General features: G+C 37.4%; 2 protein-coding genes across 5 annotated transcripts in view; one reads left to right on the forward strand and one right to left on the reverse strand.

The window, feature by feature from the left end:
- Positions 1–12,813, reverse strand: part of nlrc3l (NLR family, CARD domain containing 3-like) — a 480,833-nt gene that overhangs the window by 248,263 nt on the left and 219,757 nt on the right. The gene's annotated exons all lie outside the window — the stretch shown is intronic.
- Positions 148–12,750, forward strand: LOC141377922 (uncharacterized). 4 transcript variants are annotated; one of them, XR_012391085.1, is made up of 4 exons: positions 148–245; positions 4,142–6,928; positions 7,260–7,357; positions 10,175–12,369. XR_012391085.1 is itself a non-coding variant. In XM_073924085.1 (3 exons), the coding sequence occupies exon 3, from the start codon at positions 10,180–10,182 to the stop codon at positions 11,443–11,445; it is 1,266 nt and encodes a 421-aa protein (XP_073780186.1). In that variant the 5' UTR covers positions 4,374–6,928; positions 7,260–7,357; positions 10,175–10,179; the 3' UTR covers positions 11,446–12,750. The 4 variants fall into 4 exon arrangements, 2 of the variants coding, with proteins under 2 accessions (XP_073780186.1, XP_073780187.1); XR_012391086.1 differs by having other exon boundaries at positions 4,147–6,928; XM_073924085.1 differs by lacking the exon at positions 148–245 and having other exon boundaries at positions 4,374–6,928; positions 10,175–12,750.

The raw sequence follows: 12,813 nt of genomic DNA on the forward strand, positions 1-12,813 counted from the left end.
AGACACATAGAGATAGTTTCAGCACAGTATTCATTTTATTACTGATAATAGTAACGAGTTGTATAATTTTATTATATATTATTTTACGTTATTTGATTGATTTATATTTTTATTTATTTAATTTATTTGTTTTTGATGTGTTCACAGTGAATCACAGCCTTTCCTACACAGAAATTGCAGTAAATGGTGAAAATATCCCATCATAAAGACTAGAAGAGCATCTAAACTATCAGGAGATCATTCAGGTTGGTGAATATAAATAATATTTTTCTTTTTTATATATTTGCACTGATTTCAGGTGTAAATTATGAAATGTTACTGGGTGTTACGGCCCTTACCTAAATACGACTCTTGATCCTTAGACAAAGTAACTAGGGTTGGGCGATGTCGAACAATTTGGCATAGTACCATGTCTAATGTGAAACATTGTGATGTATGATGGCATCATTGTTGCAGGCGGCGGTGAATTAATTATTTATGAATAATGAATAAATTCACAACTAATTATTATTTGTTGCCTACTGTTTCAACTACGTGACCCGCATGGTCTTTGTTTTACTCAAAACCAAATCACAAATAAATAAAGATACACACAAATTACCATCTGTCAGTCACTTTTTCTGCAGGACTCTGGCATGAATAGGCAGATGATCTGTGTTATTATAATGGCCTCGACAAACTTGGTTGGTAAAAAATGTGCAAAACCAACAGTATCTGAGGTTTTCACTACAATTACAAAGTACAAGTGTGAAAGCGAAAGATTGAAGCAGTGTACTGATTCTGTGACACGTCACCTGATAGATTCAAAAGGAAGGATCGAAGGATGGTGATGCCAGCTTAGAATCATCATGTCTGTCGGCCATCGGTGATGGATGATGGCATCGTCTATCGACCCAACCCTAAACGTAACAAATAAACAACGGCCAAAGTGCTCCAATTAATTTATTATTACCATAACATAATCAGCAAAACAATCCAAAAGGACAAGAGATGGGGAGCCCAACAACATAATTAAGTTAAGACTCCCTGCTACAAACAAATATTAGGAAAGTATAAAGGAGAACACAACAATAAAGCCGTCAGAAACTGTGGTGGAGTGGAGGAATGAGCCAATAGTATCTGGATGCAGCCTTTATGATGCAAGCTGAGATCGCATCACTCAGAGATGCAATGTCAGACACAATGTACTCAATTGAGCTAGTGACGTCACTGTTAGGGGTAAGGTTAGGGGTAGGGTTAGGTGAGCTTATTAAGGCCCAATCCTAATTCTATTTTTGTATCTCTTCCTCTTCCTCTTTGCCCTTGAAACAGAGTGTAAAGGGGAAGGGCTTTAAAATTTACCCCTAAAAACTGGGACAGCACTACAGCAACTGCACACGTCATCATATGTCATCAAGGGCTCTTACTTCATGTGAGATCAGACGATTACGACTGCTTTAGTTATTCCAGTTGTGTTATTTTTGGTATTTATCTTCAGGAAATCACTAAAGGCAACGATATCATGTTATCATAACAATCTAATGTGACAATAATATCGTAACTATACTGCGCATTTACATTTCAACATCAACATTAAAGCAGATGCTGTAAAAAGGTCACTCGCAGCCACTAGACTTTTCTGACAGGGGATTTGAGTGTCATCGAGTGACAGAATGTTGTGGAACTGCTGTACAGGAGTTATGATTATGGATTATAGATAGCGAAATTTAGCAGTTTTTATTTTAGCGTTTTTTTAAACATGATGGTAAAACATGAACTCGGTTATGAATATATTAAAACATGTGCTTGTTTGTTGTAAAAATTAGTCATTTTGACAAAAAATACAAATTTGTGCATTTCCTGACTTCTGGGTGCTGGGGTCCGTTCTTCGTACGTGGATTACTCAGTTAGCTGGATTTAGATATTGACGATTTGACACGATCCAGGATTGTGTCGTTCTTCAAAGCTGATCCGAGAGTTGTTGTCATAGCAACAGTTCTGCTAGCTCAAACCTGGTCAGAAGCAGGTTCAGTTCATATAAACAGGATTAGATCGGGTCAGTTCAAGCTAAGATAATACAGAAAGTATGTGCCGAATTCTGATATTTTCTTACAGTAGTAGTTATATACACTTGGGAAAATAGTAAATATTTTTTAACTATATATATAAAGTTATAGTTATTAATAAAATAAATAAAGTTATATATATTAATAAAACTTATGCAATCTGCACCCCCGAAATGAAAGTACAAAGACTGCCGTCAGCCAATCGTTGCATTGCTGATCATGATTTCGCGGATCGATAGATCTGTCCTTAACAACACACGCAGCGATCTCAGATCAGTTCATCCAGACGTTTTAATCTGATTCACAAACTTGTTTGATGAACCAAGTTAGCGAGAAATCAGTTATCAAGATTAAAAGATCCTGGATCTGCCAAATCATCTTAGATCATTTAAGCAAGGTACGGAGAACAGACCCCAGCTCTCCTGCTGTTGTAGCTGGTGTATTCTGGGAAATTTTCTTACCCCTTGCTTTCGAGTGTGGTCCTGAAAAATCTCCCTTTTGAGGGGTATCTACCCATTCCCCTTAACCCTACACCTTCACACTAAAGAGAAGTGGAACACCCACCCTTTCACGTGAATGAGAGGTAGGGGTAAGGGCTAAGGGGTAGAATTGGATTTGGGCCTAAAAAGCTTTGGTTGCATCTGCACCAAGTCTGCAGCCAGATCCTTCTCGTATGAGCGAGAGCCTCTTCCATAAGTTTTAAAAGCCTGACGTCACCAAATCAACCAGTAGAAAACTGAAAAGGGAAAAAGACAAACAAGATCAATTGAAAATATTAATTACAGGCAGGAGTGAACGCCACAGTAACTCTGGGTCTTTAACGTGTATTTTGTTTGGCGAAGTTGAGTGCCTAGAAAGCCACGATTACATAAAATCAATGAGTATAATTATTATTATTTGTACAAAAGATTTTTTAATTGTTTGTTTTCTAACTGTACATTTATTCTTTACCTGTTTTGTTATTATGTGGGTGTGGTTAAAAGGTCCGCTCGCGAGTTCAATGAATAACGTGAAAGTGTTCGACACAGTAATGAAAGAGGAACAGAGAAAAAGGCCGGTGCGCATCGTGATGCTCAGTCGCCAGTTTAGAGAGTTAAAGCCAACAAACTGTTAGGATTGCAATCACAGCATCCTCAGAGCAGGCAGTTTGACTGAATCCTATCAGATGACAGGAAGATGTGGTGTGATTACTTCGGAGTTTGACAGAACTTTATGATGTGCGTCATTGCAGAACGTGAGTGTTCATAGTTCATTATTAAAAAACTTTAATTATCATTCGATGTATATATACATGCATCTATATGCATATTTATAGTTTGCAACTGTATTAGAACGACACGTTTATTATGTTATGTGTTCGTCATCTTTCACGTGTTTATTCACGTGTAGTAATAATGACGCAGCATTTTTCCGTGAGTAGTTTGAGGACTAATTAAACCTTTTTTTTTCTTTATTATAGAACCACACACATACATACACAATCACCCGCAACAGCATGAACATTTACAGCAACATTTAACTTAATCTGATCACTTGCTTTAACACAATCACTCATTATACATTATACATTCATTGCAGCATTGATCGCTGGACCTTCTGTTTATGAGGTGGATTTTTCTGTGAAACTATTGGGACTTATTTCACCATATTACAAGTGATCGCTGGACCTTCTGTTTATAAGTCCTCTGATACTATTAGGACTTATTTCCCCACTATATTACAACCTTCCAGTACTGTAATTATTGTCATCTTATATGATAATTGTTTTTCATTTACGTGGGCCTACGCTATTTTATTTGATTTGTATTGTGATGATTATGTTTACACATTAATCATAAAGAAATTGATACATTGTTTGAACATAATAATTTGTGTCTGACCTCTTTACTCTTCTCCTATTCTTTGGACATCAATTGGATAATATATCCTTTAAGGTGGTATATACAGTAATCAGTGCATTCATACAAGCTTCAATACATTATTATTATTATTATTATTATTGGGTGAACTATCACTTTAACTCTAGCACATCAGATTCAAAGTTTATCACACTTAAAATGTTTCACTTGAACTGATTTTCACTTTGTTTATTTTAGATCAGATGGAGGAGAACGAGCAAAGACAAGAAGAGGATGAGGAACGCAACTTCAACACTAAAGGAACTAAAACAACACATCTGCACAGCTGTCGCCAGTGTGGAAAGAGTTTCAGAAGAAAATCCAAGCTGAAAAAACACAGAAAGACTCACGCTGGAGAGAAACCGTACACCTGTACTGAATGTGGAAAGAGTTTCTCACAGCTGGACAGTTATAAACAGCACCAGAAAACACATGAAGACAAGAGAGATCATGAGTGTTTGCAGTGTGGGAAGAGCTTTACTACAGCTGGTCATCTGAAAATCCACCAAAGAATCCATACAGGAGAAAAACCTTACAAGTGCTCATATTGTGAGAAGAGTTTCATTCAGTCTTCACAGCTGAAATCACATGAGCGAATTCACACTGGAGAGAAGCCGTTTACCTGTACTCAGTGTGGTCATGATTTTAGATCATCGTCAAGTCTAAAACTACACATGAGAATTCACACGAATGAGAAGCCTTATGCATGTCTGTTCTGTGAAAAGAGATTTTCACGTCTGACTAATTGTAAACGGCACCAAAAAACACACACTGACGAGAGAGATCATGTGTGTTTGGACTGTGGGAAGAGTTTTACTAGAGCTGGTTATCTGAAACAGCACCAAATGATTCACACTGGAGAAAAACCTCACAAGTGCTCATATTGTGAGAAGAGTTTCAGACAGTCTGGAGACTTGAAAAGACACGAGCGAATTCACACTGGAGAGAAGCCGTTTACCTGCACTCAGTGTGGTCATGATTTTAGATCATCGTCAAATCTAAAACTACACATGAGAATTCACACAAATGAGAAGCCTTATGCATGTCTGTTCTGTGAAAAGAGATTTTCACGTCTGACTAATTGTAAACAGCACCAGAAAACACACACTGGTGAGAGAGATCATGTGTGTTTGGAGTGTGGGAAGAGCTTTACTACAGCTGGTTATCTGAAACGCCACCAAAGGATTCACACTGGAGAAAAACCTCACAAGTGCTCATATTGTGAGAAGAGTTTCATTCAGTCTTCAGATCTGAAATCACACGAGCGAATTCACACTGGAGAGGAGCCGTATTGCTGCCCTCCATGTCAGAAGAGTTTCAAAGACTCATGGAGTCTGACTTATCATCTGCTTGTTCACAATGGAGAAAAGCCATTCAGCAGCTGAACGTTCATTTCCAGATTCATATAAAAGCTCAAGTGCTCATATTGTGAGAAGAGACTCAGTGGGTCTGGAGTATGTTCACACTGAGTGTCAGTGGTTATTAATATGAGAAGGCTTTGTTCTGTATGAGGAAAAGTTTACACAGATTCATTTTGTTCAGAATGTTTTTGACTTGACTTTGGAGAAACTAATAACTCTAACACATAATGCTAGTTTCAGCGAGAGCTCAGTGTTATTTTAAGTTCTGTTTTAGTTCATTATACTCAAATGTTTTCTCCTGTTGTTCTAATTAAAGAGCTGCAGCAGATTTTAAAGCTCCAACCCTGTAGTTTGTTGACAGTAATATTGAGATCTGAAACTGATGCTCATGTAATGTGATGTTCCTGTTAGTTCAGTCCTGTGTTATAGAAATCAGACAGACACATTTTGTCATTATTTTTCATATAAAAGCAGACGTGTCCACTGATAAATAAACATTTGGCTTTCAGTTTCATCAGCTTCAGCTGAACTAAGCAGTGTGGAGTTTGCATGTTTCCCCGTGTTGGCGTGGGTTTGCTCCGGTTTGCCCCACAGTCCAAACACTTGCTCTAAAGGTGAATTGAATGAACAAAATTGGTCGTAGTGTATGAGTGTGTGTGAATGAGTGTGTATGGGTGTTTCCCAGTACTGGGTTGCAGCTGGAAGGGCATCCACTGCGTAAAACATATGCTGAATAAGTTGGTGGTTCATTCCACTGTGAAACCCCTAATAAGGGACTAAGCTAAAGGAAAATGAATGAATGAAGGTTTTCTATTTACAAATCTGTTTAAAAAGTGAAAAATACCTGATTTTGTGGGTTTGTGTTATTAAATTGGTTTACAGTACTTCGGTTTTCACTCATGAACAATTCTGTGAATGAAAAAATACAAGAATTTTGTGGACTAAAAGTCTTAAGTTTATGATTGTGCAGTTTATAGCCTGTTGACACCAATAAAACGAGATTAATGTGTCAATTTACAAAGATTTCAGACATTATAATAATAAAGGAAGAGAAAACTTAATTGTTTAACAGCTCAGTTACACTTTATGTTCCTTTCATTTAATCCATTTGTCATGTTTAACTAAATAAGCAGACACATATGAGGCTATAACTATACAGATAATAAATATGATAATATAGTAATAGTAATAAATAGGCCTAGATGTTTGACTTTCAGTTTCATCATGTCTGACTATCTCTAGCTGAACTCAACAGTTTGTTATGCTACTTTATATTGATTATATTGTTTTATAGTATTATTTTAGTTTAATCAACACTGATTTACACAAACATGATCTCTTTTCTCCCGATCTCAGATCAATAAACATTTTAATGACCAAAATATGTATTATACTTTCAGTAAAACATCTATAAATGATTTTGTAATAGTTATGCACGGTTAGATGATGTTTTCAGTCAATTAATGACACAAATACTTTGCTGACTAAACTGAAGCGATATATTTACCGCGTTTTGGCTTTTGATGCTAAAGCGCCCTCTGGAGGAAGTTAACGCTCAGTGTGAAACACGCATGCGCAGTACCGGAGTTAAGAAAATTGCGGCGGGAACATGGCAGCTAACGGAGTAAGAGCCTTTTATTAACGAAAAATAAATGTCTGTTTGTGTAATATTGCTTTAGATGAACTGTAACAACATTATGTCTGACATATATTCAGTTTAATCCACTACATCATAAATAGGTTCGTGTGTGAAGTCTGTATAATATTCAAATAATCCAACATGGTGTTTTACATTTATTTATATAAGATACATAGAGATAGTTTCAGCACAGTATTCATTTTATTACTGATAACGGCAGTAAGGAGTTGTATCATTTTATTATATATTATTTTATGTAATATGATTCATTTATATTTTTATTTATTTAATTTATTTGTTTTTGATGTGTTCACAGTGAATCACAGCCTTTCCTACACAGAAATTGCAGTAAATGGTGAAAATATCCCATCATAAAGACTAGAAGAGCATCTAAACTATCAGGAGATCATTCAGGTTGGTGAATATATATGAATTTTTTCTTTTTATATATTTGCACTGATTTCAGGTGTTGATTATCAATTGATACTGTGAGTTAAGGCGTCTACTTAAATATGACTCGTGATCCTGAGACAAAGTAACTAGGGTTGGGCGATGTCAACCAGTTTGGCATTGTATGATGTCTAATGTGAAACATCGTGATGGACAATGACATCGTCGTCATAGCCAGCGGTGAAATAATTATTTATGAATAATTACTTAATTCATAACGAATGATTATTTGTAGCCTACTGTTTCAACTACCTGACCCGCATGGTCTTTGTTTACCCATAACCAAATCACAAATAAATAAAGAGACACACAAATTACCACCTGTCAGTCACTTTTTCTGCAGGACTTTGGCATGAATAGGCAGATGATCTGTGTTATTATAATGGCCTCGACAAACTTGGTTAGTAAAAAAGGTGCAAAACCAACAGGAACCAACCAACAGTATCTGAGGTTTTCACTGCAATGACTAAGTACAAGCGTGAAAGCCAAAGATTGAAGCAGTGTACTGATTCTGTGACACTATAAGTGATAGATTCATAAGACAGAAGAGTCGTTAAATAGAGACAAGATTAATTAAATATCACGCTTAACAACTATAGTGAAATGAGATCCAGCGGTACATCCTTGATAAACTGTCTGACGTGCACTGCTCTCTGGGGTTTTGTGCTCAAAGCACCCGTGACTGCTGGAGCTCTGAGGCATGCGTACGCTACTGCACATGACAGTGTGTGTGTGTGTGTGTGTGTGTGGTTATGTGATGTGTGTTTTCAGCGGTATAGTGTGAATGAAGAGATCTTTTCAGAAATGCTAGGTATAACACCAGTGTGCTCAAGGAATGTTTTCGTCTTAAAATGTCATTTTAAATCTAAGACATATTAGTGTAAACGGGGCCTGAGTGTGTATTTTTCGCGAGCGGGTTGCTGCTGCGATGGGGGTGGGGCAGATGATCTCAATGACGGCTTAGCATCGTCATGTCTGTCGGCTATGGCCAATGGATGATGGCATCGTCTATTGACCCAACACTAAACGTAACATAAATAAACAACGGCCAAAGTGCTCCAACTGAATTATTTATTACCATAACATAATCAGCAAAACAATCCAAAATGGCAAGAGATGAGGAGCCCAACAACATAATAAATGACAAGCAAACAAACCTAAAGCAGGTTAAGACTCCCCCACTCCAAACAAATATCAAAAGGAAAGTAGAGCTGCACGATTCTGGCTAAAATGAGAATCGCGATTATTTTTGCTTAAAATAAAGATCAGGATTTTCTCACAATTCTGTAGATGTAAAATAAAGATTAATATGAGTCAGCAAATATTATTGTTTTTTTCTCAAAGATATGGTAAAACAACAATAATAATAGTATGTTTTACTAACACTGTAAACATTTATTTTTATGCACAACTGTGTGTTCGCTATGAAAGAAAAAACATCTCAAATGGTTGTCGCAGTCATAGCCTAACCCTAAAATGCGATATGATTATTTAAATGATGTGCACGCTTTCGGTTTCGTTTTCACTGCAAAGTGCTGTTCATACTTTGCACGCGGCTCTCAAACGATCATTCTGTGTCACAAACTAAATATTATTTACAACTTTATTACCTGTTACTCTCACAGCCTATGCAGTAGAGCTGCACAATTAATCGTGAAAAGATGGCGATCTCGATTCGACCCCCTAGACGATCTCAATCCAGCATTTCTACGATTCTGTCAATCATATTTTCAAGTTCAGGAGAGAAGCAATGGTGGCCGCACAAGTCTTCACATTGTTTTACGTACAATGTTCAGCAACGTGGACACCTCCAAATGGTGTTGAAAGAGTCACATGCTGTATTTATAAGATATAATTCACCTCAAAAATGTCATTTCTATCTTCATGTAACGTATTTGCGACTGCAAAATCACACGTGACGTGAGCATCAGCTGTTATCACAGGGACGGAGGGCGGGCGCGCCTCTGAATAAAGTTTACTTTAGTGAAAGGAGGTGGAATCGAGATCGCAGTCTTTTCTCGATTAATTGTGCAGCTCTAAAGGAAAGTATAAAGGGGGGCGTCACGGTGGTGTAGAAGGTAGCACAATCGCCTCAGAGCAAAAAGGTCACTGGTTCGAGTCCCGGCTGGGTCAGTTATCATTTCTGGAGTTTGCATGTTCTCCCTGTGTTGGTGTGGGTTTTCTTTGGGTGCTCCGGCTTGATCGAAAGACATGCGCTATAGGAGAATTGGGAAAGCTAAATTGTCTGTAGTGTATGTGTGAGTGAGAGTGTGTGGGTGTTTCCCAGTGATGGGTTCAGTGCAGCTGGAAGGGCATCCGCTGTGTTAAACATATGCTGGATAAGTAGGCGGTTCACTCCACTGTGGCGACCCCAGATTAATAAAGGGACTAAGCCGAACAGAAAATTAATGAAGTATAAAGGAGAACACAACAATACAGCTGTCGATAACTGTGGTGTCGTGGAGGAATGAGCGAGAGCCGCTTCTGTCTGTTTTAAAAGCCTGACGTCACCAAATCAACCAATAGAAAACTGAAGAGGGAAAAAAACAAACAAGATCAATTGAAAATATTAATTTCAGGCAGGAGTGAACGCCACAGTAACTCTGGGTTTTTAACCAGTATTTTGTAAGACGAACTTGAGTGTCTAGAAAGCCACGATTAAATAAAATCAATGAATAATATTATTGGGTGAACTATCACTTTAACTCTAGCACATCAGATTCAAAGTTTATCACACTTAAAATGTTTCACTTGAACTGATTTTCACTTTGTTTATTTTAGATCAGATGGAGGTGAACGAGCAAAGACAACAAGAGGATGAGGAACGCAACTTCAACACTAAAGGAACTAAAACAACACATCTGCACAGCTGTCGCCATTGTGGAAAGAGTTTCAGAAGAAAATCCAAGCTGAAAAAACACAGAAAGACTCACGCTGGAGAGAAACCGTACACCTGTACTGAATGTGGAAAGAGTTTCTCACAGCTGGACAGTTATAAACAGCACCAGAAAACACATGAAGACAAGAGAGATCATGAGTGTTTGCAGTGTGGAAAGAGTTTTACTAGAGCTGGCAGTCTGAAAATCCACCAGAGGATTCACACTGGAGAAAAACCTTACAAGTGCTCATATTGTGAGAAGAGTTTCAGTCGTTCAGGAAACTTGAGAGTACATGAACGAATTCACACTGGAGAGAAGCCGTTTACCTGTACTCAGTGTGGTCACGATTTTAGATCATCATCAAATCTAAAACAACACATGAGAATTCACACAAATGAGAAGCCTTATGCATGTCTGTTCTGTGAAAAGAGATTTTCACAACTGGGTTCTTGTAAACAGCACCAGAAAACACACACTGGTGAGAGAGATCATGAGTGTTTGCAGTGTGGGAAGAGCTTTAATAGAGCTGATCATCTGAAAATCCACCAAATGATTCACACTGGAGAAAAACCTCACAAGTGCTCATATTGTGAGAAGAGTTTCAGACAGTCTGGAGACTTGAAAAGACACGAGCGAATTCACACTGGAGAAAGGCAATATCTCTGCACTCAGTGTGGAAAGAGTTACAAAGACAAATACGGTCTGACTTATCATCTGCTTGTTCACACTGGAGAAAAGCCGTTTACCTGTACTCAGTGTGGTCATGATTTTAGATCATCAACAAGTCTAAAACTACACATGAGAATTCACACAAATGAGAAGCCTTATGCATGTCTGTTCTGTGAAAAGAGATTTTCACGTCTCGGTGATTGTAAACAGCACCAGAAAACACACACTGGCGAGAGAGATCATGAGTGTTTGCAGTGTGGGAAGAGCTTTAATAGAGCTGGACATCTGAAAATCCACCAAATGATTCACACTGGAGAAAAACCTCACAAGTGCTCATATTGTGAGAAGAGTTTCATTCAGTCTTCACAGCTGAAATCACACGAGCGAATTCACACTGGAGAGAAGCCGTATTGCTGTCCTCCATGTCAGAAGAGTTTCAAAGACTCAAGGAGTCTGACTTATCATCTGCGTGTTCACACTGGAGAAAAGCCATTCAGCAGCTGAACGTTCATTTCCAGATTCATATAAAAGCTCAAGTGCTCATATTGTGAGAAGAGACTCAGTGGGTCTGGAGTATGTTCACACTGAGTGTCAGTGGTTATTAATATGAGAAGGCTTTGTTCTGTATGAGGAAAAGTTTACACAGATTCATTTTGTTCAGAATGTTTTTGACTTGACTTTGGAGAAACTAATAACTCTAACACATAATGCTAGTTTCAGCGAGAGCTCAGTGTTATTTTAAGTTCTGTTTTAGTTCATTATACTCAGATGTTTTCTCCTGTTGTTCTAATTAAAGAGCTGCAGCAGATTTTAAAGCTCCAACCCTGTAGTTTGTTGACAGTAATATTGAGATCTGAAACTGATGCTCATGTAATGTGATGTTCCTGTTAGTTCAGTCCTGTGTTATAGAAATCAGACAGACACATTTTGTCATTATTTTTCATATAAGAGCAGACGTGTCCACTGGTAAATAAACGTTTGGCTTTCAGTTTCATCAGTTTCAGCTGAACTAAGCAGTGTGGAGTTTGCATGTTCTCCCCGTGTTGGCGTTTGTTTTCTCCCAGGTTTAACCACAGTCCAAACACATGCTCCAAAGGTGAATTGAATGAACAAAATTGGCCGTAGTGTATTAGTGTGTGTGAATGAGTGTGTATGGGTATTTCCCAGTACTGGGTTGCAGCTGGAAGGGCATCCACTGTGTAAAACATGCTGGAAAAGTTGGCGGTTCATTCCACTGTGGAGCCTCCTGATGAATAAAGGGACTAAGCTGAAGGAAAATTAATGAATGAAGATTTTCTATTTGCAAATTTGTTTTAAAACGGAAAGAGACCTGATTTTGTGGGTTTGTGTTATTAAATTGGTTTACGGTACTTCAGTTTTCACTCTTGAACAATTCTGTGAATTAAAAAATAAAAGAAATTTGTGGACTAAAACTCTTAAGTTTATGATTGTGCAGTTTATAGCCTGTTGACACCAATAAAACGAGATTAATGTGTCAATTTACAGAAGATTTCAGACATTATAATAATAAATGAAGAGAAAACTTAATTGTTTAACAGCTAAGGTACACTTTATGTCCCTTTCATTTAATTCATTTGTCATGTTTAACTAAACAAGCAGACACATATGAGGCTATAGCTATACAGATAATAAATATAATTATATAGTAATAAATAGATGTTTAACTTTCAGTGTCATCATGTCTGACTATCTGTAGCTGAACTCAACAGTTTGTTATGCTGCTTTACATTGATTATATTGTTTTATAGTATTATTTTAGTTTAATAAACACTGATTTACACAAACATGATCTCTTTTCTCCCGATCTCAGATCAATAAACATTTTAATGACCAATATATATATTATACTTT

Source organism: Danio rerio, chromosome 15 (genome assembly GCF_049306965.1).
Source record: "Danio rerio strain Tuebingen ecotype United States chromosome 15, GRCz12tu, whole genome shotgun sequence".
Taxonomy (NCBI): Eukaryota; Metazoa; Chordata; class Actinopteri; order Cypriniformes; family Danionidae; genus Danio; species Danio rerio.

Bases quoted from the DNA above. Each gene is read 5' to 3' on its own strand.
- LOC141377922 (XM_073924085.1), top strand. From the start codon at position 10,180: ATGGAGGTGAACGAGCAAAGACAACAAGAGGATGAGGAACGCAACTTC.